The sequence below is a fragment of the Hemicordylus capensis genome, chromosome 13 (assembly GCF_027244095.1).
Source record: "Hemicordylus capensis ecotype Gifberg chromosome 13, rHemCap1.1.pri, whole genome shotgun sequence".
Lineage (NCBI taxonomy): Eukaryota > Metazoa > Chordata > Lepidosauria > Squamata > Cordylidae > Hemicordylus > Hemicordylus capensis.
Window position 1 is genome coordinate 18,591,949 of NC_069669.1, and position 26,428 is coordinate 18,618,376.

General features: G+C 50.5%; 1 protein-coding gene and 1 long non-coding RNA gene across 3 annotated transcripts; both read left to right on the plus strand.

The window, feature by feature from the left end:
• Positions 1-25,670, plus strand: ARPC1B (actin related protein 2/3 complex subunit 1B). 2 transcript variants are annotated; one of them, XM_053276413.1, is made up of 11 exons: positions 1-123; positions 2,876-3,107; positions 8,014-8,091; positions 10,031-10,135; positions 12,491-12,713; positions 19,618-19,725; positions 22,078-22,284; positions 22,731-22,806; positions 23,581-23,777; positions 24,825-24,915; positions 25,420-25,670. In XM_053276413.1, exons 3-11 carry the CDS (start codon positions 8,028-8,030, stop codon positions 25,456-25,458), a joined length of 1,110 nt encoding a protein of 369 aa, XP_053132388.1. In that variant the 5' UTR covers positions 1-123; positions 2,876-3,107; positions 8,014-8,027; the 3' UTR covers positions 25,459-25,670. The 2 variants fall into 2 exon arrangements, with proteins under 2 accessions (XP_053132388.1, XP_053132389.1); XM_053276414.1 differs by lacking the exon at positions 1-123 and having other exon boundaries at positions 2,849-3,107.
• Positions 13,338-16,727, plus strand: LOC128336550 (uncharacterized). The gene is made up of 2 exons (XR_008312001.1): positions 13,338-14,267; positions 14,383-16,727. It is a non-coding gene; the product is annotated as an uncharacterized LOC128336550 (long non-coding RNA).
• Positions 25,671-26,428: the final 758 nt, after the last annotated feature.

A 26,428-nucleotide genomic window follows, 5' to 3' on the forward strand; every position in this document is an offset into this window, starting at 1 on the left:
GAGATTGCATAACTGTCGCGGAGCAGGGCAGGGAGGATTTCAGGGCCAGGCCGAAGGAGGAAGTGAGCCCCGGTGGGCCCAGGACCAGCAGATCCTTGCTAAGCGGCTTCCTTGGGCAAAGAGGTGAGTGTGCTTGCAGAGGGACAAACTCTGGCATGGTGTTTGTGGCTGCTGGGAAATTGGCATCCTCCCTGAGATTCAGCTGCGTGAACTTCCCTCCAAGCACCAGGCTTTTAAAACCGGTGTATCCCTTTTGTCACAAACCTTCAGCTCTGGGACCCGCATAGAGATTGTGATTGAGTGTGTGTGTGTTTATACACGTTTTCTCTCTCGTGTTGCAGTTATGAGAAGGGTAACTCGCGTCATGGGTTTACACACACACGGACAAATGTGTGGGTACCCCTCCACGAAAAAAGAACCCACAATTGTCTCTGAATAACTTGAAACTGACAAACGTAATTGGCACCCATCATTGTTTGTTCCACATTTAACAACAATCAGACTTTGCTTTAGAGTTTTGATGCAGCAGAATATTTCAGATAATCACACCAATGAAAATGGTAACGAGTGTGTATGCACAGCATGGTGTAGTGGTTAGAGTGTTGGACTACAACTACGAATTCAAATCCCCACTCAGCTATGAAACTCACTGGGTGACTCTGGGCCAGTCATGTATCTCTCAGCCTAATTTACCTCACAGGGTTGTTGTGCGGAACATAACCATGTTCTGCTCTGGACTCTCTCGAATGGCAACATGTAAGTTTTTATGTGTATGCATATATATTTTAACATGTATATCACGCTCTGCCTCCAAGGAGTCCAGAGCGGAACATGGTGCATCTATCAGGGTCCAGGCCTTTTGACATTTGCCAGAGGAAAGAGAACATCAGCAGATCCATTTCTAATCACCAGAATGCACAGGTATGAGCTCCATCAGCACACACACAAACAAATATCATATACCACTCTGTGGTTCCAAACTGCCCTTTACAGAATCCCTGTAAAGGATTCTTTTGAAGTGTGAGTGCACTCCATCTCTTGTACAGAAGCACATATTGGCTGCTTGATGCCACCCTGGATTTATTGGTTCCCACCCAAATCAATCCTTGCCACTCTGAACATTCAAGAGGGCTGCAGCTGCTGTCCCCCCACGGTGACCCCCAGCCTTTTCCAAGAGCCGATTCCAGGTATTTGGGGCTAGAATGTTGTAAGGAATCTGTGCAGGGCTTTCTTGAACCTTCCTACAGCAGGAGGAGGGGGCTCCAGGCACTTTCCCAGATCCCAGGGGAGGGCTGTGTGCCTTCTGTTTTTATTGTTAGATTGTTAAATTTATACCCTGCCTTTCATTAAGAAAATCCCAAGGCGGCTCACAATAAAATTATTAAAAAGACACATTAAAATATTGAGCTAAAAATATGTATAAACAAATCTGATCTTTAAATAAATTAAATTAGAACACTAGCATGAAAACAGTACAAAATACAAGTATTTATTTATTGTTCTGTTCTGCCCTCCAGCCCCCACCCCTCTCTCTGCGCCAGACTTTTTCTTTAAATGGGTTCCTCCAGGCCAGGGTGGGAGGGGAGGTTGCAGCTTTGACCTTTTGGTTTCAAGTGAAAGTGGCTGCAGCTGGTTTGAATCCGGCAGCGAACCCTCCCAGGTTGCTCCAGAGACTGCAAAGCCCTCCACACCCTTCCTGAGAGTAAGCAGAGGCGCTCTTACCCCTGGACTTTGGGGCCGGAGCCCAGGGCCTCCGCAGCCCCTGAGGGCACCCAAATCCTCTTTAGTATGTCACAGGTGGTGTGGTCGCCCAGCAGACCGTGATGTTGCTTAGTTTGCAGGTGTGTGTCTTCTAAAGGCCTTTAGGTCCAGGCTCCAAAATTACGTAGGTGCACCTTTTGAGAGGAAGTCCCATTTAACTCAGTATGACTTACTTCTGAGTAAATATGCTGGGTGGGCTTGCACTTCCAACTAAACCTCTGTCGCTTCTCCCTCTTGGATGTTGCTTTGCTAACCCCAGGTGGGTACTCGGATGGTGATGGACTAGGCATCTTTGTCCCTGCTAACTGGGCAAAAGGTAAAGTGTGCCGTCAAGTGGGTGTCGACTCCTGGTGACCACAGAGCTCTTTGGTAGAATACAGAAGGGGTTGACCATTGCCTCCTCCCGCACAGTATGAGGTGATGCCTTTCAGCATCTTCCCTATATCGCTGCTGCCCGATATAGGTGTCTCCCATAGCCTGGGAAACATTCCAGCAGGGATTCGAACCGGCAACCTCTGGCTTGCTAGTCAAGTCATTTCTCCGCTTTGCCATTAGGTGGCTTTAACTGGGCAAAGAGGTACCTTTTTAAAAGTGGTGATTCTCTTATATTTAGCAGGGGGAGAGCAACTGGCCCAATCCGTCCTCAGCACAGCATCCCTCCAGTGGCTGTTGCTGGTGTCTGTTTTATGTTTCTTTTTTAGACTGCAACCCCTTTGGGGACAGGGAGCCATTTTATTTATTGATTTATACCTATGTAAACTGCTTTGGGGGCTTTGGTTGTAAAGCAGTATGTAAGTATTCATCATATTCGGACCATTCCCATAATTGTGACTGGACATGATGGGGATTATAGTCCAAGGACATCTGGGGGGGCAAAGCTTGGGAAAGGCTTGTGCTCAAGCAAAAATGAGTTTTCTGTCAACTGGTTCTGTCGCTGGAGCCTCCCAGGCAGGCTTTTCCAGCGCAGCCCTTTCAGGGAGAGGCCTGGAAAACCAAGGCTTGGCGCGCACTCTCTCGCACGCAAACAGCTCAGCCTCACAGCTGGGTCCTCGGGCAAGATGACTGGTTCGCTGTCTGGGACTGAACAGGCCTCTCTTTCTCTCTCTCTCTCCAGTCCCCCAACGCCCACACAAGGAAGTGGTTACATTTTTCAGAGGCGAAAAGGGAAGTCGGAGGGAGAAGGGGAAAGAGTGTGCCGCGCTGACTTATGCGCTTCCTCTCACGCCAGCTCGACTGCACGGCTGCTCACGTCGACTGCTCAGAGTCCGTGAGCTAGCCAGGGCCTCCTTCTCCAGGCAGCAGAGGACAAGCGCCGCTGGTTCCTTTCTCCCCTGGCCGGCTTCAAGGTGAGTGGCGGCTGAGACGCCTGCAGGCAGGAGAGGGCTGCTTCTTTGCTCCTGACAAAGTTTCTTCTAGTTCTGTGGAGTTGTTGGCCCATGTCCAGATTTCCTCCACCCTCATTCCAACTTGGCTGTGCATGTACTTTAGTTTTGCCAGAGTGACAGCATGATAAGAACTGTGCCGGGTTCAGAGTGAACAGAAATAATTTTCTCCCTTTCTTTCTTTCTTTCCTTCTTTCTCTCTCTCTCTTTCTTTCCCCCAAATGCCACCACTTCCTTCTTGCTTTTCCACGGAGATCTTACGTCGAGAACTCTGCCTTCATCGCTGCAGGGCCCCCAGACACGGAGGTTTCCCTCCGTCTTGCTTTCGCTCCGTGTGGGTCATTTGTGTGGCTTACTGTCAGCATGTCTGTGTCTCTGTGGATCTGGGGCAGGCTCCGTTTCTGACGTTAGGTTTGTGTGCAGCAGCCAAGCTGAAATTTTGGCAGAGGCGGCTTCCTCGGTGTACAAAAATACTTGCACTCTCTCTGGTTTGGTAAACAAGTGCTGGAAAGTCAAGGGAGGGGCTTGTCTGAGCTGTGTATCAAAGAGGCTTGTAGCATCATAAAGGCTAACGGATCGGTCCCCTGATAACTGAGCAAAGGGGCACCTTTTTAAAGAGGTGGTTCTCTTTATTTAGCAGGAGGAGAGCAACTGGCCGTATCCATCCCCAGCACAGCATTCCTCCAGTGACTGTTGCTGCCATCTATCTTATGTTTCTTTTTGGATCGTGAGCCCTTTGGGGCAGGGAGCCATTTTATTGATTGATTTATATCTATGTAAACTGCTTCGAGAACTTTGATTGAAAAGTGGTATATAAAGATTTGTCGTATTTTGTTGTCGTCCTTGCTAACTGGGCTTAGAGGCTCTATCTATCCATCATATTTCTGTATCACCTGATCTGTACATCTCTAGGCAGTGTACAAAATTTATGAAGTGTCGGCTCCCTTAAATTCATAGCCAGCGGCCTTATACGGAGTCAGACCCCTTGGTCCGTCTAGCTCAGGACTGCCTGCAACGTTAGCCCTCCAAGCTGTGGTTGGATTACCACTCCCATCTCCCCCAGCCCAGTGGTCAGGGATGATGGGAGTTGTAGTCCACTATCGAGTCTGCGCACGGCTTGCAAAGCTCCGCTACTGTCCCACCTTTGACACTCTCTGCCTGTTTGTCTCTAGCCTTATATGGTATTTTGGCCTCGCGTTCAGAGAAGCCGCAATATTTCCCTTCTTCCTTCCTCTTTCTCGAGTAATATATGCACTGGGAGGGAGGAGCCTGTTCTGATTCGGGTGGCATAATAGGGGGCAGCAGGGGTGCCCAACCTTTGGATGTTGTTGGACTACAACCCCCATCACCCCCGAACATGATCGCAGTAGTGGATGATGGGATTTGTAGTCCCGACAGCTGTGGGGGCCAGGGGTGGGGCAGAGCTGGGAACCCCTGGGATAGAGCAATGGTTTTCCTGCTGGCGCCTGTGAGCAGAGCCGTTTGCCTCAGTGAGAAATCGGTTATCATGGCAGACCGGCCTGAAAGATGGCTACCAATGCGTGGCTGTCTGCCTTGTACTGAGCGAGGCCCTTGGTCCATCTATTGTCTGCACAGACTGGCAGTGGCTGGAGCATTTCCAGGCAGGAGCATTTCCCAGCTTTACTTGGAGATGCTGCCAGGGATTGAACCTGGGACCTTCTGCCTGCCAAGCAGACACCCTTCCACTGAACTACGGCACCATCCATCCTTTCTTCTTGCAAATTAGACACACCCGGTGTGTCCAGTGTCTTCACCTTTTGGTTCTTGCAGAGCGAGAGGGGAGACCTGTTGGAGCAGTGCAAACGTCTGCCTAGCCCGACGTCCAATTTTCTGCAGTTTAGGTCTCTCTGGGAATTCCACAAAGGGGACATGAAATGAATAGCTCTCTCCCACAGTTGCTCCCTAGCGATGGGTATTCAGAGGCATACTGCCTTTCAACATGGAAGTTCCATTTAGACATTACGGCTAAGCTGCTTAGCATGGCCAACACTTCATTGCCAGAATGAGGGACCTCCCAGAATGGCTGGGAGGTGTATGCAGTGGTAACCAAGAGGCTGTGTGTATCATTGACGTATATGTAATTGAATTATATGCTATTGCATAAAGGAGGGACAAATGCTGTCCCTATAGGGACCAACATTTCATCCTTGAAATGAGGGACATCCTGCATAATGAGGGACAGTTGGCAGCCCTAATGCTGCTAAATCTCTCTGTCCCAGAGCTGCCATTGACTGAGTCAGACCCTTGATCCACCTAGCTCAGTATTGTCTTCACCGACTGGCAGCAGCTTCTCCAAGGTCGCAGGCAGGAATCTCTCTCAGCCCTATCTTGGAGAAGCCAGAGAGGGAACTTGAAACCTTCTGCTCTTCCCAGAGCGGCTCCATCCCCTAAAGGGGGGAATATCTCACAGTGCTCACACATCAAGTCTCCCATTCATATGCAACCAGGGCAGACCCTGCTTAGCTAAGAGGACAAGTCATGCTTGCTACCATAAGACCTGCCTTCATGAATACGGCCCCTTTCAAAGCCGGGGACCATCCTCACACCACTCTCTTGTGGAAGTGAACAAGTATTTCCTGATGTCCTGTCTGCCTCTCAGTTTCACTGGGTGACCCCCGAATACGAGTGTTACAGGAAGGAGAGGGAGACAATTTACCTCTTTTCATATCTCTGTTCCCCAGACATCCTAGAAGAATAATCCCCCAAATCAGCTGCAACAGAGAGCCAGCATGATGTAGTGGTTAGAGTGCTGGACTAGGACCGGGGAGACCCGAGTTCAAATTCCCATTCAGCCATAAAACTAGCTGGGTGACTCTGGGCCAGTCACTTCTCTCTCAGCCTAACCTACTTCACAGGGTTGTTGTGAAAGAGAAACTCAAGTATGAGTTGGAGGAAGAGCTCCTTGGAGGAAGAGCAGGATATAAATGTAAAAATAATAATAATAACATCTGCATCAAAAATGCAGTACTTCCTTACAGGAAGCATCCCCTAACGGACTGAACACATTGGGATAAAGCATGTGGTTCGTACCCCCTTCTTAAGAGCTGCGCAAGCTAGGGGGTTTTGGCGGATGCCACCTTTCTCCGGTCGCAAGAGAAGCTGCACCTGCTAAAATTCCCTCTTGCGTGCAACTGTTCAAGGGACAGGATCCCTGCTCTCGGGTTCATCCTGTCCTTTAAATTCTGATCCTAGAGCATCGGTTGCTTCAGAAAAGTTGCCAACTAATGAGACGGCCCTTCATGCGGCTTTCTTTTCTCTTTTCTGAACTAGCTTCCTGTTTTGAAAGGTTATCAGAGCGGCCTCGTTTCCTTTCAATAGCAGCTTGGAGCCGAATGGCCTGGGTGGAGGACAAAAAATAAACTTGTATCCTTTGGAGGCATTGCTGGTCGAAGTCCCGAGGCTCTTTCAAGGAATTTTGGTCCTCCCCACAGAAGGAAGGACTCTCCACTGTCCTCTGCATTGTTTTTAAATGTTAGCACCAGCGGAGTTTTCTTGAAGAACAATTCAACAGATTTCATTAAGAGATCTTGGCTCCTTTCAACATTGGCTGCTGGGGATGTAAAGATCCGCTGGAGATTGGCTGCTTAAATGTTCGCTTGCCTTCCAGGGATAAGAGAGCTTGCTATTTATTTTGTAGCGACTGCAAAGTTTGTCCTGGCCAAACTTGGGTGAAAGTGAATTCCAAAGATGTGTCTCTTCCTGTCTCTGTATCCCCTTTCCTTATCTGGAGGGGTGGTAATTTCTCCAGGCTGTGGTGGGTATCTCATTCAGAAACTCGGGGACATTCCCAGCTATCAGAAGACCGTCTCTTAAACATTGTTTCTAACTGATGAAGCCTCAGTCTTAGTGAAAAGCTTGGAACATATTTTTAAAAGGGGAAATTAACCCATCAACGATTAGTAAATTCAGGCAAGTGTAGGCCAGAAAACTTTTATAGAATTTTGCTTGTGGTATGCCGCTTAGGTAGGCAGATTCACACATTATAATGCCATCCAAATATCCTTAGTTTTGCACTTAGTGGTCCATTGGCAATTTTATAACAACTGTTTGGCTAATGACATCTGTTTCAATTTCCCTCTTTCATGATTGGATTAATCTGATTCATAAACAATGCTTCAGGAATGGTTTTTTCCTTCCTTTCAAAGTTGTTATTGTTGGGATTTGGTATCCTTTATTTTTATATAAATATTTATATAACATACTTTAAGTAGTATATAAATATTGTGTGTGTGTATTTATTTATTTTACTTAACACATTTTTATACCGCCCCAAACACAAGTTCTCTGGGCGGTTTACAACAAAACAATGAAAACAACCAATAAAAAGATTAAAACATTTCAACCATTAAAATTTAAAACACAATTAAAACAATATCTAATTAAAAGCCTGGGTGAAAAAATGCGTCTTGACTGCCTTTTTAAAAGTTGTAAGAGACCTTAAGTGTGTGTGTGTGTGTGTGTGTGTGTGTGTGTGTGTGTGTGTGAATATATATATTCACCTTGACATCTCTAGGTAGGGCTAGGAGAGACTCCCACCTGCAACCCTGGAGAGGCTGCTGCCAGTCTGGGTTGACAATACTGAGTTAGATGGGAGGAAGAAAAATATTTCCTTGCCAATGTCTCAAACTCTTAAAGTGCCATTGAGCAGACAAACATAGGAATGCAATGCAAAAAAAACATTCTCTGTTTGCCAAACTTGTACCCATAGCTTAATCTGACCCAGAGTTCCATTCTGGATTTCCCATGCCAGGCATTGGTACTGGGGGAAACCAAGTAGTAGCAATGTAACAGCGGACATCTGAGCATCTGCAGAGTGCATTCCCTCCACTGCCTCTTCTTTCCGTTGCAGGCGGAGAACCTGTCATGGCTTATCACAGCTTCCTGCTCGAGCCGATCGGCTGCCACGCCTGGAATAAAGACCGAACCCGTGAGTCCTTCCTTTCCGGGTTCAGGGTTTGGTGTCTTTTGATGCGGAAATATCCTCTCCTCCCCGCCGCCCGAGAGTGAACACTGGAAATTCCGATGTCCAACTTGGGGGCCCTCCAGCTCTGGTTGGACTACAGCTCCCATCGGTCTGTGGAACTTGGGTTCCCCCTCTGCCTTCACTGGGGAGAGATTTGCTGCGTGAATGGAGACCCCTTTCTTGGAGCAAGGCCGCCTGGGAATGGTGGGGGGGGTGGCTTCAAGGGAACAGCAAGTTGTTCACAGCATGAATAGATGCCCAAGAGAGGGAGGGAGGGAGAGAGAGAATATGGACATGGTTTGTGGGTCAGATCACGGCCAGCAAGACTCCCACCAGAGTGGTGGAGGTTTAAAAGAGCTGCTGAGAGAGGACCCGCATCATGGCTGCCAGCTATGAAGAGCGTTCTTGCTTTCAGGGGTCAGAACTGCAGAGAGGGAGGCTGGAGGGGGCGTCCTCAGCATAACCCTAAGACCTCAGCATTCCTGGGTCTTAGAGTTATGACATGCGTCCAGACTTTCTACTTCCCCCCCCCGCCACTTGGGGGGCCATTAAAGGTTTAGAATCTATCAACCTAAGAAGTCAAGACTGATATGCTGAGTCAGACCCTTGGCCCATCTAGCTCAGTATTGTCTTCACAGACTGGCAGCGGCTTCTCCAAGGTTGCAGGCAGGAATCTCTCTCAGCCCTCTCTTGGAGATGCTGCTGCCAGGGAAGGAACTTGGAACCTTCTGCATGCAAGTATGCAAGTGCTTTTCCCAGAGCGGCCCCATCCCCTAAGCAGAATATTTGGCAGTGCTCGCACGTGGAGTCTCCCATTCAAATGCAAACCAGGCTGGGCCCTGCTTAGCAGAGGGGACAAGTCAAGCTTGCTGCCACAGGGCCAGCTCTCCTCTGTTCTCTCTGTCCTGCTGGTGTTAGATCTGTGATAGTACATTCACACGTGCGTCGTGTGATTCATTGCCTGGGCTCAGTTCACATGTTCACCAGGCTGTCAATCCCCTGGACGTGATCTTGTTCCCTCTAACAGGGATTTCCCAGATGTTGTTGATTACAACTCCCATAATCCTCGAGCAAAGGCTATTGCAGCTGGGGATGCTGGGAGTTGTAGTCAACAGCATCTGGGAGTCCCTGTTGGAGGGGACACTGATAGGGACGACTGCAGATGCATTTCTCCCTTCCCACCATGCCCTGCTGCACATCATATACACACAAATCCCTATGTATTTATTTATGCATTTCTATCCTGCTCGTCCTCTGAGAAACTCAGGATGCTGTAAAGGGAAGGTAAAGTTGTGCCGTCGAGTCGGTGTCAACTCGTGGCGCCCACAGAGCCCTGGGGCTTCCCACTGCGCCATTAGGTGGTTGTACATGGTTATTTTTCTCCCTGTGAAGATGGGTTAGATTGCGAGCGAGAGAGGGGGGGTGGGGTTGTTTCAGGGAGTTTCAGGGCTGAATGGAGATATGAACCCGGGTCTCCCTGGTCCGAGTCCAACACTTTAACCCCTACACTGTGCTGGCTTATTTCAATGGCTTGCCTCTCTTTTTATTAAGATTTCACATCCCCCTCCTGGGGTGCCAAGGAAATCCCACTACGCAGTGGCTATCAGAGGACCTGGAAATAATTTAGATGTGGCAAGGGCTGTGCATGGGAATGTAGGAAGCTGCTGTCTACTGAGTCAGACCCTTGGTCCCTCTGGCTGAGTATTGTCTGCACTGACTGGCAGCAGCTCTCTAAATTTTCAGGCAGGAGTCTCACTCAGCCTTACCTGGAGATGCTGCCGGGGAGGGAACTTGGGACCTTCTCCATGCAAAGCAGATGCTCGGAGCGACAGCCTTATCCTTTTGTTTTGCATCCTAACCGGGCCCACTTGATTGATGCCTTTCCCACCTTCTCTTTCTGCAGAACTTGCCATCTGTCCCAACAACCATGAAGTTCACATCTACAAGAAGGACGGGAGCAAGTGGAACAAAGCCCATGAGCTGAAGGAGCACAACGGGCAGGTGACAGGTGAGGGGAATGCTTGAAGGGTGGATTAACGCACCCATTGAGGCTTCACAGGAGAGCTTCAAGAAGATAAGAACAGCCCTGCTGGATCAGGCCCAAGGCCCTAACCCCGTTTCCCACAGTGGCCCACCAGATGCCCCTGAGAAGCCCACTGGCAGGGAGTGAGGGCTTTCCCTCTCTCCTGCTGTTGCTCCCCTGCAACTGGTACTCAGAGGCATCCTGCCTTTGAGGCTGGAGGTGGCCTATAGCCCTCCGACTAGTAGCCAGTAATGGGCCCGTGCTCCTTTGTCTGTTTTAAATTTGTCTGTTTAAAGCCCTCCAAGCTGGTGGCCATCACCACATCCAGTGGCAGAGAGTTCCATAGATTAACGATGCCCTGTGCGGGAAAAGTGCTTCCTTTTGTCGGCCCTAAACCTCCTGGCCATCAGTTTTCAATCCCCTGGTCCTAGTGTTGTGAGAGCGGAAGAAGAACTGCTCTCTCTCCACTCCCTCCACAACGTCCATAACTTTAGATTCCTCGATCACCTGTTGGCCCTGAGTCATCTGGAAGATTATACCCTGTGGGTCAAGTCTCTGTGTCTCCTGGCCTTAATAGCTTCCCAACTCTGAGGCCTCCGGGAGGTCCCCATCTTTTGAATCCAGAAAGCTGTGACTCCTGCTGTTCAAGAGATCACAAGGGCTATCCTTCCTGGAAACCGTTTTGCACTCCCTAGTTTTTGCTTTTCCTATTCCAGCTGCTTGTGGAATTGCAGGAATGTCTTTCAGCCCGCAGTAGATATTGTGTGTGTTGCATACCTGGAAGACTGCCCCCCTTTGCTCTTTCTGCCTCGTCTGTTGTTTAAAACATTTATATTCCTCCAGCACATGACTGCTCGGGGCAGCTCCCCAAACCAGTAAAATAAAAACACTCTGAATTTGATAAAAATCAATGGAAACTTATCTAAAAAACAAGCTTCTGTTAAAACCAAAATTAAGTTACATATTAAAAAGTTAGACCCAGTTTTAAACTGCCAATTAAGGAGTTAAAACCAAATGTTAAAATGACGAGTTCTAAAAATTAAAACCCACCAGACAGAAGCTGCAGATACAATATTGGGGCTCCTCTCTAAAGTGATGGGTCTTCAGCAGTTCCTTAAAAACCTGAAGGCAAGGGGCGTGGCCTGTTGAATCTAGGCATGCGCCCCACAAAACAAGATCTGCCTCTCTTCCCCACAGTGCACCATTAATCTGTGGAACTCTCTGCCATGGGACGGGGTGATGGCCACCCGCTTGGAGGGCTTTAAACCCATGCTGACCGTCCTCGCGTGAAGCTATGCCCAGCTGTGCTGCTGTCAACAAAGCCTGTGTTTTGTCCATTAATACCTTTGATGATTTAAGTACAGGGCAAAAGACAGGGGAGCCGTGAACGAAAGGCGATATTGTGTGAACTCTCCTGTAGAGGAAGGGACCACAGTTTGACAATCCCAGGCTAAGGGAGCATCATGAATGGTCCGTCCCATTTGCTAAGCAGGGTCCACAGCGGTTTGCACTTTGAGTTCCAAGTGTTCAGGAACATATGATGAACTAGGGCGCCCTCTACTGGCCCCTTCATGGAGAAAGGTTCTCCTCTCTTGTTTTCCTTTGAGGCTGGGAGTCTGGCTCTTTACGCCAGAGGTTTCCAACCCAGCAGTGTTCCCTGTGATGGGGAATTTCAGGTGATGTTGACTACGACTCCCAGCATCCCCAGACACAACCGCCTTCAGCCTGGGGACCTGCGGTTGAAAACCCCTTGACTTAAGACGTGCTGAGCAAAGAGGCCAGGACACCGGTCCAGTTCACCACACATCGGAAAGATCAGAGAGCTGGGGCCTGGTGTATCTTCCTGGGGAGGGTTCCGCAGAACAGGTGCCACCACGGATAAGACCGTGCTTCCGGCATTCACCTGCCAGTGGAAGCTTCCCTGGTCTGGAGAGGAGAGCTGGTCTGGTGGGAGCAAGCAGGACTTGTCCCCTTAGCTAAGCAGGGTCTGCCCTGGTTGCATATGAATGGGAGACTTGGTGGGTGAGCACTGTAAGGTATTCCCCTCATGGGACGGAGCCGCTCTGGGAAGAGGAGAAGGATCCAAGTTCCCTCCCTGGCAGCATCTCCAAGATAGGGCTGAGAGAGACTCCAGCCTGCAACCTTGGAGAAGCCGCTGCCAGTCTATGAAGACAATACTGAGCTAGATAGACCAAGGGTCTGACTCAGGATATGGCAGCTTCCTGTGTTCCCCCCTGGGGCAAAACCCGAGCGTGTTGAGGTCTGATTTCAACTGGCCCTTGGAAAGGCGTTGGTCTCTGACGGCAGCCCGTCCCAGCCTGATCTCTGCACCCTCCACAGGCATCGACTGGGCCCCTGACAGCAACCGCATCGTGACTTGTGGGACGGACCGCAATGCTTACGTGTGGACCCTGAAGGGCAACGTCTGGAAGCCGACGCTGGTCATCCTGCGGATCAACCGTGCTGCCCGCTGTGTGAAGTGGTCCCCGAAAGAGAACAAGTTTGCTGTCGGCAGCGGCTCCAGACTCATCTCTATCTGCTACTTTGAGCAAGAGAATGACTGGTGAGCCCCCCCCCCCCGGCAAATGCAAGCCACCACCACCCCCGCCAAGCTGTAGGGTTGGGTTTGCAGGCTTGGGGGTGGCTCTGGCAATCAAAAAGTCCCTGGGTGTAGAAAGTTAGCATGTCAGTGAAATGGGTGGCAAGGACCATTGTCCCTGATACCCTAGCTTTCCACCTGCAGAAAGCTTTTGCCACTGGGGAGCGTCCAGGCATGCAAAGAGACACCTCCAGTGTTCTTCCCCACCCCACCCAATGTGGAAAACCTTAGGGGAAGAGCTCAGCAGACCACAACCAAACTTTCGTATCTGGTGGTAATGGGCATGGATTGCCCCCTGTGCTGAGCAGAGTCTGTCTTGGTTTGCATTTGGATGGGAGACTACATGTGAGCACTGTAAGATATTCCCCTTAGGGGAGGGGGCCACAGCTCAGTGGAACAGCATCTGCTTTGCATGTCGAAGGTCCCAGGTTCAGCCCTTGGAAGCATCTCTGGGTAGAGATGGGAAAGACTCCTGCCTGCAACCTTGTTGAAGCTGCTGCCAGTCTGTGAAGACAATACTGAGCTAGATCGGAGCATTGGTGTTCACTTACCGTGAAGGCTCCTTCTGGTTGATGTTGCCAGGGACACCTCTGGGTTATCCTTTCCCACTAGCTCCAAGGCAGGACAGATTCGATTGGTTGTAGAAATTTCAGCCACGCCTCCTTGGTGCTAGGAGGATAACCCCTCCCAGTTCTTGCTGTCCGAGAGAAATACTGGTACACACCAAAGACGGACTGGACAATAAATAAACATGTGAAAAACAACCAGACTGGAGCAGCACACAGGGTTCTTGGGCTAGAGGCAAAGAGCGGATCGGTATACCCTGCGAACCCCGGAGGGAGGCCTGAGAAGGGACTCTCCACGGGAGGAGGCCAGGAGCGCCAAACTGGGTGGGTCGAGGTGTCCCTGGCAACATCAACCAGAAGGAGCCTTCACGGTAAGTGAACACCAATGCTCCGTTCTCGGTTGAACTGTTGCCAGGGACACCTCTGGGACATACCACAGCTTGTCCAACGCAGAGGGCGGGTGCGCTCCGGCCTACTCCCGAGGGAGAACCTGCTGAAGCACCCTTCTTCCAAAGGACGCCTGAATATCGGCGTAGGATTCGATCTTGTAGTGCTTAGTAAACGTAGAGGGATTGGCCCAAGTGGCGGCTCTGCAAATGTCCTGGATTGGGGCATTAGTTGAAAAGGCGGCTGAGGTGGCGGCCGCCCTGGTAGAGTGCGCCGAGATGCCTGAAGGCTGGGGTAAGCGAAGTGTCTCATACGCCAGCGAGATACACGCCCTTATCCATCGTGCGATAGTAGGTGCTGATACGGGCGAGCCCATTGATCTCGGGTGGAAGGAGACGAACATTTGGTCCGTATTTCTGAATGAGGCGGTGCGGGCGATATATTTCTTGAGGCAGCGCCGGACATCCAGGTTATGCCAGAGTTTTTCCTTCTCGTGGACCGGGCGCGGGCAAAAAGAAGGGAGGAAAACATCTTGAGACTGATGGAAAATTGGGGCAAAATGAAGGTAGGAACCCATCTTGCGATGGGTGGAAGGGGGACACCACCTTTGGCCTCATGAAGGGGTCTGGAATGAGCCTGATGGCCTCTTTCTGAAATATACAATGTGACTTGTTTTACAGACAGCACCTGCAGCACCGAGAAGAGCCTTGCTGAAGTGATGGCCACCAAAAAGGCCAATTTAAACTGTAAGATCCTGATCAGAATAGCTGCCAAAGGCTCCAAGGAGTGAGCTTGCAATGCCTTGAGGACAGTATGTAGTTCCCAAGAGGGTAACGTATGCACTGTTGGAGGTGACATCAGCGAGGCACCTCAAAGAAACTACGCTGGTGAGGATGTGACTGAGACATTTTGTCTTTTCTACTGAGAGCAACTCCATCAACGGCAATGCCTGCCGTTGCAGGGTATTCGGACATAGTCCCTTCTTGAACCCTTCTTGTAAGAAGAGCAGGAGATGATATAACTTAGCCGTGCCCTTCGGAACGGAGTTGCGAGACATCCAGCGAAGGAGTGCTCCCAATGTATATTGATAAATTCTCTCTGTCGATGGACTTTACGACGCCAGCATAGTGCTGAGAACTCCCTCCGAGTAGCCATGTTGGCTCAGGACTCGGCACTCAGTTTCCAAACGATGAGCCGAAACCAACATGGATCCGGGTGTAAAACTGGACCCTGATGGAGCAGGTCCGGGGTCTGAGGCAACTCCCAAGGTGGCTCCACCGCCAGATGGAGGAGCTCTGGAAACCAGGGTCTCCTGGGCCAGAATGGTGCCACTAAGAGTACTCTTGCTCGAAGACACATCCATTGCAGGACTCTGGCCAACAGAGGTGTCAGAGGATACGTATAAAGGAAAGCGTCTGGCCATAGACTGGATAGGGCATCCACTGCCATCGCCTCCCTGCATGGAAATCTAGGCATAAACGCTGGGGATTGTGCATTCTTCGGAGTCATGAAGAGGTCTACCTCGGGCATGCCCATCTTCCCTGTTATCTGGGTTAAAACTGATGGATTTAGAGCCCATTCCCCCAGTTGGATGTCAGCCCAGCTTAACCAGTCTGCAAACAGGTTCAGCTCTCCCTTGATGTGGTGTGCCATCAGGGAAGGAAGGTTGCTCTCTGCCCAAGACAGCAGAAGGACAGCCTCCTGGTGAGATGACCTGGACCCCCATTGCTTGTTTACATATGCCTTTGCCGTCGTATTGTCGGTCTTTACAAATACTTCAGTGCCTTGGATGATCTCCTGGAATGCTAGTAGCGCTAGGCAAATTGCATGGAGTTCCCTCCAATTTATGTTGTGAGAACGCTCCTCCGTGTTCCATAGCTGCTGCGCCAACTGGTTGAGGCAGTGGGCTCCCCAGCCCCTGTCAACTTGGGTCTGTTGTTCTGATGAACATCTGTGGGTCCAAGAAGGTCTTTTCCCAATTCAGGTTGTTGGAGTTGATCCACCAGCGGAGAGAGTGACGCAGGTCTGGTGGCAACTTTATAAGCAGTCTACACTTCCTTACGATTGCCTTCTGGTGGGGTAGGAGAAACCACTGGAGGTCGTGCAGATGAATTCAAGCCCACGGAACTGAGTCTGGTGCGGCCACCATCAAGCTCAGCAGTCTTGACAAGGAAGCCAGAGGAACTCTTGGATTCACTAGGACCAGGTGAACCTCTGTCTGGATAGTCTGTAACCTGTCTGGTGGAAGCAAGAGGCGGTCCACTAAGGTAACTATGATTACCCACAAATGGTGCAGCCTGTGGCATGGCGTCAATTGACTCTTTTCTCCATTTATGATGAAACCATGGTTCGAGTGTTGCGATAGTTAAGAACCAAGTCCTGTTCTGCCTCTGGGAGAGATCTCGCCTGCAGCAACAATTGACTATCCCTTTCTGACAGAGTTGCGCCACCAGTGGTGCCAACAACTTTGTGGAGACATGAGGGGCTGCTGTATTGAAAATGCCTTCCAGCATATCTAAACCGAAGGTACTGCCTGCTTTCCGGGTGTATAGGAAGATGCAGGCAGGCCTCCCTTATATCTATGGACGCGAGCACATCCAGATGAAAGAGTGCCTCTGAAACTGCTCTTAGAGTTTCCATCTGGAAATGAGTTCTGTGGACCCATCTGTTCAAAAAAATTTAAGTCTAAAACAGCTCTCCTTGAACCGTCCCTTTTTGGGACGGTAAATAGGATAGAGGTGTTTTGTTTTGCTGTTTTGGTTTGTTTGTTTTGTTTTAACTCCCTCTCCCTCCTGTGCCAGAGGCACTGGCTCCACTGCCCTGATGTCCAGGAGGAGTTGGATTGCCTAGACTATCGGCAAATGCTTTGAGAATGCTTTTGACCTTAGAGTGGGGATAAAGCAGCAGGGGGAGAGGAGTGAAACTCTATCCTGTAGCTGTGATGGATCAGCTGCAGAACCCAGTTGTCTGAGGTTAATCTTCCCAGGCTGGGGCGAGGTGAGACAAATGCCCTCCAAACCTGAAATGCTTCAATTCATTGTAGTGGCTTTTGCTGCTTTGACTGAGCAGCTTGCTGTTTGTAGGTACCAAACCCTCTAAAGGGTGCTCTCTGAGGATTCCAAGATCCCCTCTGGAATTTTGTATCTCTGTCCTGGCCCCTGAAGGGCCGGAAGCTATGAAAGGACCGATTGTATTGGAAGGGCCTTTTAAAAGGCTGTTTATCAGTCTTTTTATTGGTTGAAGGCATTGTCTTTCACTTATCAGACGATTCTACAAGAATGTCTTGTAGGGCAGACTCACCAAAAAGCTTCTTGCTGTCGTAAGAGACGGTAGCAAGGTTTAGCCTAGAGGTAGAACCAACCTGTCCAATTTTGAGCCACAAGTGGCGTCTGCCAACAAATGATGAAACCGCCTCTTGCGCTGAGAATCTAATCGTATCAAGAGTGGCATCGGCTATAAGGGCCTGCGCCTTCTGGATCTTGAATAGTTGCTGTCACATCTTAACTGGGTCCCCTGGAGGATCACTCAGAAGATTGACCACCAATAATAAGGAGTCACGGGCTGCCCTGGATGCTGCCGCTGTTGCACGGACCACCAGGCACACGTTCTCATGACACGATTAAATGACAGCTAGACCTTCTGGTCAGCTATGTCTTTTAGAGAAAACTCACCCTCTCGAGATGCCAAGGAATCCGACACCAATTGCGAAATCGGGGCATCCGCATTTGGTGTCCTCAACATATCTGTAGTGGTTTGCTGAAAAGAATAAAGTTTGTTAGCCATGCACACAGCCTTGCAGCTGGAAGCTGGTGTCAACCATTCCTGTTTGACTACATCCACAAACAACTCTGGCATGGGCATCAGCCTGTCCTTGGGGTGTGCTCTAGGAAAGACCAAGTCCCCTTTGGCACAAGAGTCAAAACTCTGCCCAGCCTCAGTCCCATTGTTTTAATAATTCTGAACATCAGTGGGCTGAAGTCCTCTGCCACAAAGAGGTGCTGTGACACTGAGGCATCACCAGTGTCCTCCCCTCCAGACCATTGGGTCCGGATCAAAACCTCCTCCTGCCTTAATTGGGTCTTCAGGGTCAGAAGGCAGATTAGGCCTCTCTGAGTCTGCAATGACTTTTTTTTGGGGGGGGGGAGGTGCAAGTAAACCCCTAGGGCCCCCAGAGTCTGATCAGAAGCATCAGAGGAATGGTCCCGTGCCACCTTGCCAGACAACTTGCCCAGAGAACTATGCTTAAGCTTGCTTTTGGCCTTCTTGGGAGAAGGACTGACAAACTCGCTAGGTGAGGAGCTCACACTGGGTGATTTATGCCTTCTCCCCTTTGTGGATCTCTCACTCCTCTTAGGGGGCCTAACCTGGTAGATGGTGCCAATGATTGCATTGCGAAACCATGCCAGCTACTCAGGTGGCAGCACAGACTTAGGTAAAACAGCAGAGTTAGAACTGGAGGATGCTTTAGGCCCCGTCTCTGCAGCAGACTCCCCCTGCTGGCCAAACAACATAGTCACAGTCTTAGGCTTTTCCCGCCCTTTGAGAGACTGTCTCCCTTTTACATTACCGGCTCCTTCAGGTAAAATGGAGGGATCCTTCGCAACTGTCGCCATCTTAGGAACAGAAGATGCCTGTGATGGCCTCGCTGCCCTGCCGGTCAGGTTGCTAGCCAGCTCGCCAATCCGCCTAATCTCTTCTGAGGTTGGTGGGGCGTTGGCAATAGGGAGCCTCCCAAAGCGCTCTTCACAGCCACTTCAAGCTGCCTGCAGCAGCGTGGCGCGCTGGGCCGCAGTAGAGCGAGTCTCGCAGCCCGAAGGCGGGATACTCGATGCGGCCCCTTCGACAATCGGGATGGGCGGCTCGAGAGCGGCCATCACCGACGCGGTAAAATTACACCCTTCCAGGGGGGACTCCGTGGCCCATAGATGAGAGACGGCCGATCACGGACTGTCAACTCACTGCTGGCGAATTTTTCAGGAGGTTTTCGGGAGGTCGGAAAAGCGGCCTTGCTATGCAGGGCCTGCAGCAGCCTGCGCCAATGGGGCCTACAAACGGCCCTGAAGCCTCCCAGGCCGAAAACATTCAAACTCTTCCCCTTGTTGGAGAAATTGCTCTGTCCCTCTCTGACTGGCTCCAAGCAACGGAGAGGAAAGAGGAGATGAGGGGGGGGAGAAGTGTGGGGGGGAGAGAAACAGACGAAAGAAGGGCGGTTTTCTTTCTTTTCTTTTCTTTTCAGATAATAGCAAGTAATAAAGATCAGGGACAGAAAAAAAAAAGGATTTGGAGAACAGAATACTGTAGTTAGAGAAGTAATATCAGCAGAAAATAGAGAGAGCTAGAAAAACGCTGCCATGGAGCTTGCTGAGGACAGAAAGAACTGGGAGGGGTTATCCTCCTAGCACCAAGGAGGCGTGGCTGAAATTTCTACAACCAATCGAATCTGTCCTGCCTTGGAGCTAGTGGGAAAGGATAACCCCCAGAGGTGTCCCTGGCAACAGTTCAACCGAGAAGGACCAAGGGTCTGACTCCGTAGAAGGCAGTGTCTTATGCTCCTAAATATTAGCCACTGGCAGAGGTTGGATATGCAGGTGCCCCTTTAGGGAGGGAACTGTGTGGGGCACACTCAAAACCGCTTAATGCAGATCCATTAACCCCTCTTTAACCTTCCCAGCTATATTCACATGTGCTTGTGGCAGGGCTTCTAACCCACACCAAAGATTGAGCGTGTAGGGCCTGGGAGGGGTGTGTGTGTGTGTGTGTGTGTGTGTGAGAGAGAGAGAGAGAGAGAGAGAGAGCCAGCCCTTTTGGGTTCATGTGAGGGGTCATGTGCCTGCGGGATCTGAGAGAGGTTTCCTTGCAGTGATAGGACCTGTTTCTGTTCTGCCTCAGCTCTCTCCTATTTGCCGTCTCTCCAGGTGGGTTTGCAAACACATCAAGAAGCCCATTCGGTCGACCATCCTGAGCCTGGACTGGCATCCCAACAATGTCCTCCTGGCAGCCGGATCCTGCGATTTCAAATGCAGGTGAGCATTGTCTGGTTTTATACTGGCCTCCCATCTTTCTTCCATCCTCAAGGTGGCATGCATCGGCTTCCCAGGTGGTCTCCCATTCGGACACTGACCAGACGCAGTCCTGCTTAGCTTCGGCAAGCCCGCTGCGTTGCATGCCTTTAGACCAGGGCTGCTCAACTTTGGCCCACAACTCCCATAATCCCTGGTTATTGGCCACTGTGGCTGGGGATTATGGGAGTTGTAGTCCAAAAGCGTCTGGAGTCCTAGTTCGAGCAGACCTGCTCTAGACCATGCCGGAGTAGACATGTCAGTGCGATGCAGTGGTTAGAGCAGGCCTGCTCAACTTAGTCCCACCGCCAGCTGTTTTTGAACTACTCCTCCCATAATCCCCAGACACAGTGGCTAATAGCCAGGGATTATGGGAATTCTAGACTAACAGGAGGGCCAAAGTTGAGCAGCCCTGGGTTAGAGTGTTGGGCTAGGACTGGGAAGTCCCAAGTTCAAATCCCCGTTCAGCCATGAAACTCATTGGGTGACTCTGGGCCAGTCACTTTGCTCTCGGCCTAACCTGCCTCACAGGGTTGTGGTGAGGATTAACATAACTGTGTACACTGCTCTAAGTTCCTTGGAGGAAGAGCGGGGTATAAATATAAATAAATACATAAAGGCTAGACTCGCTCCTCAGACCCCTCCTCGTCCATAAAGCCTTTGCCTTCTGCTGAAACAGAGCCTAATAATGGGGCCCTTGGGGATGGGGCCCCAGCTCAGTGGTGGAGTACCTGCTTTGCACGCCAAAGGTCCCGGGTTCGACTCCTGGCATCATCAGTTAAAAGGACCCTGGGTTGTGGGGTTGGAGAAAGGACTTCTTAGGGCTGCGAAAGCCACAATCAGTCAATGGTCTCAGTCATTTCTGGACCAATGGTTGGTCCGACACAATTTTATCCTGTACTTACCTGATTCCGAGTCTAGGTTTTTTCCAAGTTCCCTGACATTAGTAATTGGAGGGTTGTTTTAAATTCAGAGGCCTCCTTCCTTCTGGGTAAATACAGGTATAACCTGTATTTTTAAAAGTGTCTTAAACTCAGAGTCATCTTGTATTCAGGTAAATACAGTATGTTCTTAGTTCCCGAGATAAAAGGTAAAGTGTGCCTGAGTTGGTTTTTCTTTGGTAGAGTACAGGAGGGGTTTTACCATGGCCTCCTCCCGCACAGCAGGAGATGACGCCTTTCAGCATCTTCCTAGATCCCTGCTGCCCGATAGAGGTGTTTCCTCTAGTCTGGGAAACAGACCAGCGGAGATTTGAACCCACAATCTCTGGCTCGCTAGGCAGGTCATTTCCCCGCTGTGCCATTAGGACAGTCCTCTTAATCTGATATGGGACTCTGAAACTACTTTCTGTTTTCCGGTCCTTTCCTTTCCGGATAGTAAATCTTGGCTGGACGCATTTGCCATCAGCTCTTTTGTGTGATTGAATAAATATCCCTGCGTTTAAACTCGGCAAAAATGCCTCCTCTGGAAACCACAGCAGGGCAGACAACCAGACGGTAAATTCACCCAGCAGATGGAGACAAACCTTCAGCAGTATTTAAGGGGGAGAGAGGCACTTGTGCGGATGATGCTGGTGTGAGAATACGGATCCAGGACGGTCCCTGTTTTCATCTGTGGAATGCTGGATTTTGCATCTTGGAGGAGAGCTGGCCTTGTGGCAGCGAGCAGGAATGGTCCCTTTTGCGAAGCAGGGTCTGCCTTGGTTTGCATTTGGATGGGAGACTACATGTGAGGGCTGCAAGCTGTTCCCCTTGGAGGTGGGGCCATAGCTCAGTGGAAGAGCATCTAGGTCCTAGATTCACTCCCTGGCATCTCCAGACAGGGCTGGGAGAGACTCCTGCCTGAAACCTTGGAGAAGCTGCTGCCAGTCAGTGCGGTAGACTAAAATGCTGAGCTAACTAATGGCCTGACTCGGTCAAGATGCAGCTTCTTCAGTTTGTAGTCCACTAAGCTGATCATGTAGAATTGAGGGAATGCAGTGGTTCCGTCCAAATGGCCATAGGCATGCATAGAATTTCCAAATGAAATTCAATACATTCCACGGCCATGCGGAAGGAGTCAATGCATTTCAGTGGGCACTCCCTGTCGTTGGTTTCAGCAGGTCCTGCCACTAGACCACCGTAGGACCCGCATGATGGCCCCAGGTTCAACCCCTGCCAGTGTCTCCAGGAGCATCTTGGAGTGCTGCTGCCCGCCTGTGCAGATGATACTGAGCCAGATGTGCCGACGGCCTGGCTGGGTTTAAAGGCAGCCTCCGACGTCCCTATGGACTCTTCTCCGCGGAGTGACCGCATGCACGCTCTGCTTTCTCCCCAGGATTTTCTCTGCCTACATCAAAGAGGTGGAGGAGCGGCCCTCGCCCACCCCCTGGGGCTCCAAGATGCCGTTTGGGGAGCTCATGTTCGAGTCGAGCCACAGCTGTGGCTGGGTGCACAGCATCTGCTTCTCCGAGAGTGGCAACCGCGTGGCCTGGGTGGGACACGACAGCACCATCTGCCTCGCTGACGCCAACAAGAAGCCCGCGTAAGTGGAGTGTTGGGGATGATGATTTCTACCATTCCCACTGGCATGGGATGGGGCTGTAGCTTTGTGGGAGAGCATCTGCCTTGAAAACTCCTGCCTGGGGAGCTGCTGCCAGTCAGAGCAGGTAATAGCAGGCTTGGCGGAGCAATGGCCGGGCTCAGTAAGCAGCAGCTTCCTAGGTTCCCTTGAACAGATCTGGAGACACAAGCGTGCATGTTTCAAGCCTTGTCATCTCGCAGATAACTTCCCACTGATGTTTGTGCGTGGTGTTCTTCTTTTCTTTTGATGGCAGCGACCGATCCGTGTGTAACGTTTTCAGCTTCAGATTTTTAAAAGAAAGCGTACCGGGGAATTGGTCAAGATACTAGCCAGATTTTGCACTTGGTCCAGCTCCAATGAGGGTGGTAAAACAGCTCTCACCATTCTTGCCTTCTTCTCCATTTCAGTGCGGCTTCCCTGTCCACGGAGACATTGCCCCTCCTGGCCGTGACCTTCATCACAGAGAACAGCCTGGTGGCCGCAGTAAGTTGTCCACTAGCCGTGTCCAATGGCCTAATAACACAGTGAAGATTCACGGACAATTCAAATGTGCAGGCATCTCATGTGGTACGGTCCTCCCTGGGCTGTGCCACTTCCAAGAGAAGGTGGAGGATTGTGTGCTTGAATGCTTTGCTATTAATAAGAACGACAACAAAAAAAGAAACTAGAAACTTCTACATATGGGAAAGGAGCCTGTTGTGGGGTGGTGGACATGTGTCTAAAAATTAGAGCTGCAACCTTTAGCTCGTTAAAATTAGTTAATCCAGCCCAGAGGTTTCCAACCGATGATGTTGGACTACAACTCCCATCAGGTCTGGCCTTCTGCCAGAGGCCAGGAATGATGGGCTTTGTAGGCCACCCAAGGCTGGGATCTGCTGTGGTAGCCAATGAAAAACATTTTGATCAATTAAGAGATGCTCCCAAATGATCAGAGAGAGATGTTAAAAATTCTTTGAAAGACTGCCGATGGCCGATTTCATTTGAGAAGAGATTCTCTCTTCGAATGGCTGGTCTAGGCCCGGGCTTCCCAACCTGTCGTACTCCAGCGGTTACTCAATTATCCCCAGCTACAATGTACTGTGGCTGGGGATGATGGGAGTTGTAGTTCAGCAACATCTGGAGGACCACCACAGGTTGGGAGCCCCTGATCTAGGACAAGGTAGAGGCCGGCAATCTGATCTAAAACGGCAAAGGAAAACCGGACAAGCACTGTTGAAACCTCAGTGAGCGGAGTGTCCTTGGCGTGTGTCTCCCCAGGGCCACGACTGCTACCCGATGCTGTTCACCTACGACGAGCAGGAGGGCACGCTGAGCTTTGGAGCCAAACTGGACATCCCGAAGCAGAGCTCCCAGCGTGGCCTCTCTGCCCGCGAGCGCTTCCAGAACCTGGACAAGAAGGCCAGCTCGGACACCAACAGCTCCACCCTGGACACGCTTCACAAGAACAGTATCAGGCAAGCCCCTTGGATCAGCTGCCCGGCAAATCAAAGAGGCTAGGTCTTGCAGAACCTGAGCTGCTGGGGGGCAAGGCCTTTCTTGGGGCTCAGAGACATGCCGACTTGAACACAGGGAAGGCAATTTCAAAGCCGAGCTCCTCATTTCTGGCACCTGTTCTCCGAGCCTTGCATTTGTGCTGGTCAGTTTGCCCTTCCTTAACCACCCCCAAACCCCGGGTTCCCAACCTTGGGTGCCCTGATGTTGCTGGACTACAGCACCCATCATCCAGTTCCAATAGCCTCTGGCTGCTGTGGGTGATGGGAGTTGTAGTGGAGGGGGCCTCCATCTGAAACCATGGCAAACAAGGCAGATGTCAATTGATACAACCATCAGCAAAAAACTGCCAGTTATTCTCAGTCTTTGATTCCTCTTCTTAGAGGAAAAGTACCATTCAGCGAGTCCTGTGGTGCTACGTCCTTGCTGCAACAACCCAGTCATGAAACCACCCAGGAAGGGGAGGCTGGTTGGTGGATTTAACATATCCCTCAACCCTAACCTATGCTGCTGCTGCTGCCGCCAGTCCGAGTAGACAATACTGAGCTAGGTGGACTAACAATCTGACTCGGCAGAAGGCAGCTGCAGGTGTGTCAGTGTTATATGCTCCACATCTTTTTCTGTAGCGGGTCAATAATAGGTTGCACGGTCTGCTTACAGAAGGCCCCAGATTCAACCCCCAGCATCTGCTTTTAAAAATTATTGGGATGGGATGGGAAATGTACGTATCAGGTGGTATAGAAATTTAATAAATAAATAAAATTAAATAAATGCATGCCCTGGAGATCTGCTGCCAGTCATAGTACACAGTATTGTAAGCTGAAAGAATAATGGTCCAACTTGGTCCAAGGCAGCTTCACAGATTTGCCTATTTGGGAATGGTTTCATCGGGAAGCGTGCCACTACCGAAAAGGCCCTGCTCTTAGCCCAAAGCATCACCATATGACCTGAACTTTCTGTATCCAGTCTAGCTACTATTCTCTAATCAATGTCTTTCCCCGCTCTCATAGCCAAATATCTGTGATTGCCGGTGGGAAAGGCAACTGTTCCAAGTTCTGCACCACAGGCATGGACGGAGGGATGAGTGTCTGGGACATCAAGGTGAGCAATACGGGGAACAGGTGAAACTAACAACCCGTATGCCTCCCATAGGGAGCAGAGAACAGATTTCTCACACAGTCAACAGTATCTTCAGAATGTAAGTGTCTGGATGCCCAAACTTTGCTTCTGAACTCAAATTTTCCAGAACATTTAAGTTTTACACACATCAACGTGCCAATTCTTTTTGCGCCTTAGATATTTAAGTTATGCAAGCCTGCAGTCCAGTGATCTTACCTGTGAAGAAGCCCTACGGAACGCAGTGGGAGTAAACATCCTCAGAACTGCATGGCACACTATCTAACTAGTTCTGTCTATTTTGATGGGGTGCAGATACGGGTTTTCATTGGGTGAGAGCACTTTTCTCCCTTCTGCCACCCAGACGAACAAGTCTCCTTAACTGTGCATCCCCGGAGGACTGCCCTGGCTGATAGGATGGATTGTTCTGCCTAGCTCAGTTCTGGCTGTCTGCCTTCCTCTTGCCAATAACTTGTATTCTCCTTTCAGAGCTTGGAGGGGGCGATGAAGGGCCTCCGCATAAAGTGAAGGCGCTGCCCCGGAAAGGGCGGGTCCCTCAGCATTCCTCCCCACCAGCTTAGCTGCCTGCTTCCTTGCTGTGATCCCGTGCATTTATGAAGACAATCCCCAACCCGGCGTGCTTTTGCGCCTCTTCTGCTCGCAGATCTCACGTGCCTCATGGGCAGAGAAACTGGAAGCGTGGGGTGGAGAAACATTAAACCAAGTTCTGTACAAAGAAAGATGCGTGGTGTGAGTAGCTTCACCAAAACTGAAAGGGGTTTTTCTTTCCTCCAGTCGAGTGGTATGCATACCCCCAACTTAAGGGAGTGTTTCTGGGCTCTCACTCCTGATTTGGTATCTTATGGCCCAGTGTTATCAGCTGCAGCCTGTTTTGCCCCTGCAAAGTACCACTGCACAGGAGGAGAGTCCTGCTGGATCAGGCCAAAGGCCTATCTAGTCCAGCATCCGGCCTCATTTGGTCACCAAGCCAGGTCCATCAGAGAAGCCTGCAAGGTGGTGGTGGGGGGAGCAACCACTCCCTCCCTTGGTGATCCCAATTTAAGTATTCAGCTACTGGTAGTCACCTCTTTTTCCATCCCCAGGGGGTGGACGCCACCAAAAGTCACGACTGTGTTCTTCCCCCGAGATGGTCAGGCTAAAGTAAAGTGTGCCATCAAGTCGATTTTGACTCCTGGCGCCCACAGAGCCCTGTGGTTGTCTTCGGTAGAATACAGGAGGGGTTCACCATTGCCATCTCCTGCGCAGTGTGAGATGATGCCTTCCAGCATCTTCCTATATCGCTGCTGCCCGATATAGTACCAGTGGAGATTCAAACCGGCAACCATCTGCTTGTTATGCTAGCTGACCCCGCACAGAGCATCTGTGCGCTTTTTGGGGCCAGCGGGTACCTCTCCTCCCGCGTCTGCCCCGGTCTCTGCTTCCAGACCAGCCACCTCTCCTCCACACTGCCACTTCTGCCCCCCCTTTCTCCCCCACC